The following is a 5,773-nucleotide window of genomic DNA, read 5'->3' as shown; positions in this document are numbered from 1 at the left end:
TTTGGGGCTTCTGTAGTTCAGAGGTCACCCCACCTGTCCCTCAAGACGCTTGGTACACGACATGACAATATGGCAGCTAGCAAAGAGGATCTTCTTCCCAAAAAAGGCACTGTTTCCTCAGTTATCTGGAACTGGTTATGTTTTGCAACCTCAGACTTGGAGCAACGAACACCTCACTGCAAAATCTGTTTGAAGGTTTTTGCTACAAATAGGAGTACAACAAATTTGTTTTGACACCTGAAACAGGGGCACTCCGTTAAGTGGGAAGCAAAATCGATTAAAATCTAAAATAAAATTTGGGATGAAAAAAATCTTGAGATTTTTTTGGGCCGTATCTAGGTCGTCTTAAAAAGGATAAACAAATAATTTTGTTGTTTTGCCACTCCTGAGCTGCTTCTGCCATCTTACCTTCAGATATTTCAAACTGGGCATGTGCAATATGGACGAAGGCAAAACCTTTGCAGTTGGACCTGGCAAGTATGAAGTGATCCCGTGCTTCATCTGGATCTTCAATGCTACAAAAAGGACAAAAAAAATAAGTTTTGGCTCAACTGTATTTTTCATTTAGCCTAACTGAAAATAAATGCTGTAATGGAAAAATACTATTTGTTTTAAGCCAGTAATTCATGAAATACTTTAATGACTCATGAAACAGGGTGCCATGAAAAACTTTTCATGGCACCCTGTTTATCATTAGATAAAAGGATAATAGCCCGAACAAGATTTGCTAAGAGCAATCACTCTTAGATTTCACTTTTATTTATCTGTTTTCCTTTGACCCAGCAAGGTAATTTGGGATGAAATTTTGCTTTATTAAGATGACATAGTGGTGTTTGTTAAACAATATTTATAGGAGGGCTTCTAACCTTCTAATCTTCTTCTTACACCAAAGTTAGTCATGGTGTTCCTCAGGGTCCAGTGCTTGGAACAATCTACTTTATACATGCTTCCATTTGTATAGAGTGTGTTTTTTTTTACTGAGTCTCTGCTCAGAGCAGAGCTCCTGTGTTTTGTTTTAGTTTAGCCCAAGGTCTTATGCTGAGGCCTGTGTTGCAGTTGCTGTATGAACCTGATTGGAGTCAGAAGATTGAGAATAAAGTTTTAAGAAGAAATCCAGCGGATTCCTGTTATTCAGATGTACCATTTTGAACAATGCACATTTTTTTCCTGCAAAATATTGATAAACAGCATGGGATAATATTCCATTGTTATGCTGATGATAGTTATATTTATCCATGAAACCTGATTAATCTAATGGTAAATGGACTGTATCTATATAGCGCCTTTCTATCCATCCAGGACACTCAAAGCGCTTTACACTGCAGATATTCACCCATGCACACACACATTCACACACTGATGATGGCAAACTACAATTGTAGCCACAGCTGCCCTGGGGCGCACTGACAGAGGCGAGGCTGCATACACAGGCGCCACCGGACCCTCTGACCACCATCAGTAGGCAAGGCGGGCAAAGTGTCTTGCCCAACGACACAACGACTGAGTCGACTGGACGGGGATCGAACCGACGACTCTTCTACCCACTCTACCACAGCCGCCCCAAATCAGTAACTTAAAACTACAAGCATGTCTCAAAGACATAAAAACCAGGATGATTCTTAATTTTCTGCTTCTAAACTCAGATAAGACTGGGGTTGTGGTTTTTGGACCTGAACATCTTAGGGCCTTGTCTATGATGATTCAGACAACTTATGCCACATCTGCAAATTTTGCAGGGCTCTAGAATGCGACTAATTTGGTGCAACCTTGTTTTCTAATAGTGCGCCTTAAAAATATTTCCGGTCGCACTGGTGGGCCCAGTCGTTGGGGGGTGCCCGCTGGAAAAAAAAAAGTCTCAATGTCCAGTAATAAAGCAAAGCTATCTGGCAGCATGAACATAGCGCTCCGCTCTACACTATTTATTCTTCATGTCTGACCATTTATTGAATCACAGAGCAGTTCATTCACAGTATGGTTCTACATAAAAGATAAGCTACAAAAAATAAACTACAAAAAGAAGTGGGGTTTTTTTTGTTTTGTTTTGTGCTTTGTTTATTGCGGGGTGGTGCCCAACGCTAAGCGGAGACTCATCTTTTCTATACTGGGGCAAACAAGTGTTCATCTGAGTTAATATTTTGGAGGAGCTGAAACAGTGTCTCCCACAGAACAACTCAGCCTGTGCGCAACTCGCTCCCGTAACAGCGCTGTTGAGGAGAGGAGTTTGGTCACGCGAGCAAAGTTGGACATATCTGATCAATAACGAAGCTCTGAACACATAAACTGTGTTAGACTTTAGATACCAATGTCTCGGGAGCAAAGTGTGGAGGACGGGGTTTGCTCAGTCAGGACAGGAGCCGAGCTGCAGGCTGATCGGCGTTTATCCTGCAGACCGCTGCACCGACATCAGAAAGGCCCACCCTGCTCTGCTCTGATTGGAAAAAGCTGTGGGGTTTGCTTGATTTGTTGAAACCGTTATCAGACAAGCAGGTTCTCCGACATGGGCAAAATGACGACGGTCATGAAATTAGCATATCATGATATAATTTATTTTCCCAGACAAGTTTATTTTACTGGTATTATCGTGAATGATATGATATGGCCCACCCAGCCATAGTCTGGGCCCCAACACGGGGCCCCATATGGGCTTGGGCCGGGGGCGTGCCACCCTCCCAGCCCCCCACTGAAGCTCCACCACTGGTCTGAAATATAATCCTAAAAATTTTTTTTGAACCATTTTTTGAGCAGTAGCAACAAAAACCCTGATTTTGAGGAAAAACGCCTTAAATTTTTGATTCCCCCCCCCTCCCCCCCCCCGTAAGCTAGCAGTGCTTTAGTTTCTTTCCAACTGGGAAATCTTAATATACAAATAGTATTTGAGGTTTCCTCTTTATAGTGACATCAAAATTTACTCAATAAATTTACATAAAATTAGGATTCAGACCAAACAGTAATGTATTATCATAATCAACAAGACAAATGAGTTCATATCTCTGGATAAGCTTATGATATCAGATTGATCCAAGTATCAAAATTTAGCTTTTAAAGCCATGAATCTGAAAATGTAATTGGGTCATTTTGACCTAATTTGACTTAATCCTAATTTGGATATGATGGGTCACAAATATTTCCACAACATATAATATACCCCCAAAACATAAAAAGAAAGTTTCAATCAGACTCACCCCTTAAGCTCTGCATATCGGACGAGCATTCTGGCATAGCTGGCATTATTGCAGTACTGTCTGACTGGCAGCTTGGTAAAAATTTTGGAATAGCAGTCCTTGAGTTTATTGAGGAGCCCAGTGTTTGTGTGAGGGTTGCCACTTTTCTCCAGTTTTATCAAGTAGACCCAACATGACTCAGGAGAACTAGATCTGATAATCTGATCAAAACTAAAAGTTACATCTGCAAAGGAAAAAAAACCTCAGTGTATGTTGATCTCTCTGTTCCAGAATTCAAATGAATATTTAACAAGCTGCAGGTTATGCTGTCTGTGAACAGAATAACACCAACCTTCCATTCTGCTGGAGCCTTTAGTGCCACTTGTTTGGAGGAATGTTGTGGTTGACGCTGCCTGGTCTTCACACTGGTTATTATTCGAAATGAAAGCTAGTGGCTAAAAAAAAAAACAAAAAAAAACAAAGTCAAATACTTTTATTTCTACATGAAGAAGTTAAAAATTGTGTACATCAAACCGCAGAAAATGTAACTAGCACACCATGAAAGAATGCACATCACAGTTAGTATTCTAAATCTGTGATTGGGATGACTCATTGCTATGACCACACCAGATTTTAGTTTAATTATTTATAAAAATGACCAAGTTATGGCCATTTTTGTTTTAAGTTGAATGCATTTTAACAGCCACCCTGAACTTCCAAAAGTTAATCAGTTGTAGATGTCTGTGTGCTTGTGTACAATTACAATAATTGTCCATCTTTCACGACAGCAGGCAATAAAGCATGCTAAGCAAGATTAATTGCACTCACTTGATCATTGACTAGACCTTCATTTTCCACAGTTTTTCTCAAAGAAGAAAGTGGTAACAGAGAAGTGTTGTGTGATCCAGATGTTTGCCTGGGGGAAAATTTCACATCAATTAAATATCAAGTAATGCACACAAACTCATAGTGAATTTATATTTAAAGAGTTCTGCTTGCAGAACAAAAATACCAGAGTGGCAAAGACTTTGTTGTGATTTTTTTAACTTTATGACTAAAAATACTGGAGTTAAGGATTTACAGCTGAAGAGAATTCATTCAATGTTTTTATGATTTAAAATAATTTGGAATATAATCTGACTAACAGATAATCACCAAGATAAAAACTACTTTTGCTTGTCAGCCCTAATGAAGGCTGTCTTGAAAATGTTTTCATAAAGTTGGCAGACATTCTGATTCCAAGCAACAATAACAATTCACGTAAAATAGAACGAGCCACCTGTGTTTTCTGTAAGCATTTTCTAAACAACCTACAGCATTATGCAGCAAAAGCAAAAGGTTCTATAAATTTTTACAAAAATAGAAAGATGCAAGAAAATAACACCTGTTCAAACTTTTGGGAATGTTCACGTGACTTCTTTTAGACACTTTTTCATTGAATTTCTCATCACCATCGTTATTATTTTCTTGAATGGAGAATGGTACACCAGGTACTCTCCCTGGCTAGATAGCAAAAAATAAATAAATTAGAGAAGACAATTTCAACATTCAGAGAACTTTCTGCTCATTACTTCTGCCCATCAGACTGAAACTCACCAAGCCAACTGCTCTTTTGTGCTGAGAGCCTGTTCTCCAGCCAGAAAAGTGATCATCTGAAGATCCAGACAGCATTGCCATCCTAACAGTAAGTCAGTCAGAATAACCAGATGCTCTTTTCCTAAAGTAAACTTCAATAATAAAAAGCAGTTTTATTCTTACCCAACATTAAAAATACTGGAGAGCTGCAATTCACTCATTCCATCGGATGTTCTGCCAGGTTTCGGAAAATCTGAGCCTTTTTTAATAGAATCTTGAACAACGTTGTTGGCTAAATGAAGAAGAAAACATAGAAAAACTTAAAACTGAAGACCAAGCATTCCTTGAATGAATGCATATCACCTGCAGCCTAGTTTTATGCCAGACTTTCAAACTAGGAACATTTTATAACAAAAAATAAATGATAGCACTGTAGCCATTTTGGTCATACCTTGTAAAGGATGTTGGGTAGAACCTCATGCAATATTGCAAGATTTGGCAAAATGTGCAAGCGTTCAGAGTATGAAGACGCAACTGCAGTAGGTCTCATATCAAACAGCAATGAGACTCACTACTGAAAGGAGATCCAGCACCTGACAAGATGGTGCTCTGAAACCAACTTTGCCCTGAACATTGGCAGGACCAAGGAGGTCATCATGGACTACAGGAGGACCAGGAAGACTGAACATGCTTCCCTACTCATACATGTGGAGGCAGTGGACAATAGGGCTGCAACGATTAATCGATTAATCGACAACTAATCGATTATTAAAATAATCAATGACTAATTTAATAATCAATTAATCGTTTTCTTTTTTTTTTGTTCTTTACTTTGTTTTTCTCTCCAAACTGCTTTGACACCTTCCACTGCCACATCTGCCTTTCTGTCCTTGACACACATGCACAGTAGTGGTAACTGGGGTAGGCCGTGGACGTCGCAAGACATTATACAGACAGGCTCTAGTATCATGGGCTACGTTCACACTGCAGGCAAATCCGACCCAAATCTGATTTTTTTATGACAGTCTGAACGAGAC

At 39.3% G+C, this 5,773-nt stretch overlaps 1 protein-coding gene across 1 annotated transcript in view; it reads right to left on the bottom strand.

The window, feature by feature from the left end:
* The window catches only part of ttk (ttk protein kinase), a gene marked incomplete in the record, with an annotated part of 38,563 nt that overhangs the window by 28,822 nt on the left and 3,968 nt on the right, over window positions 1-5,773 (bottom strand). The window contains 7 exon segments of the mRNA XM_014020359.1: window positions 409-515; window positions 3,183-3,405; window positions 3,514-3,616; window positions 3,990-4,077; window positions 4,546-4,664; window positions 4,758-4,839; window positions 4,920-5,028. Coding sequence (XP_013875813.1) covers window positions 409-515; window positions 3,183-3,405; window positions 3,514-3,616; window positions 3,990-4,077; window positions 4,546-4,664; window positions 4,758-4,839; window positions 4,920-5,028 — 831 coding nt within the window.

Source organism: Austrofundulus limnaeus, unplaced genomic scaffold, assembly GCF_001266775.1.
Source record: "Austrofundulus limnaeus strain Quisiro unplaced genomic scaffold, Austrofundulus_limnaeus-1.0 Scaffold250, whole genome shotgun sequence".
NCBI lineage: Eukaryota > Metazoa > Chordata > Actinopteri > Cyprinodontiformes > Rivulidae > Austrofundulus > Austrofundulus limnaeus.
The sequence above is the reverse complement of the archived record's forward strand: the minus strand, read 5'-3'. Positions and strand labels throughout refer to the sequence as shown.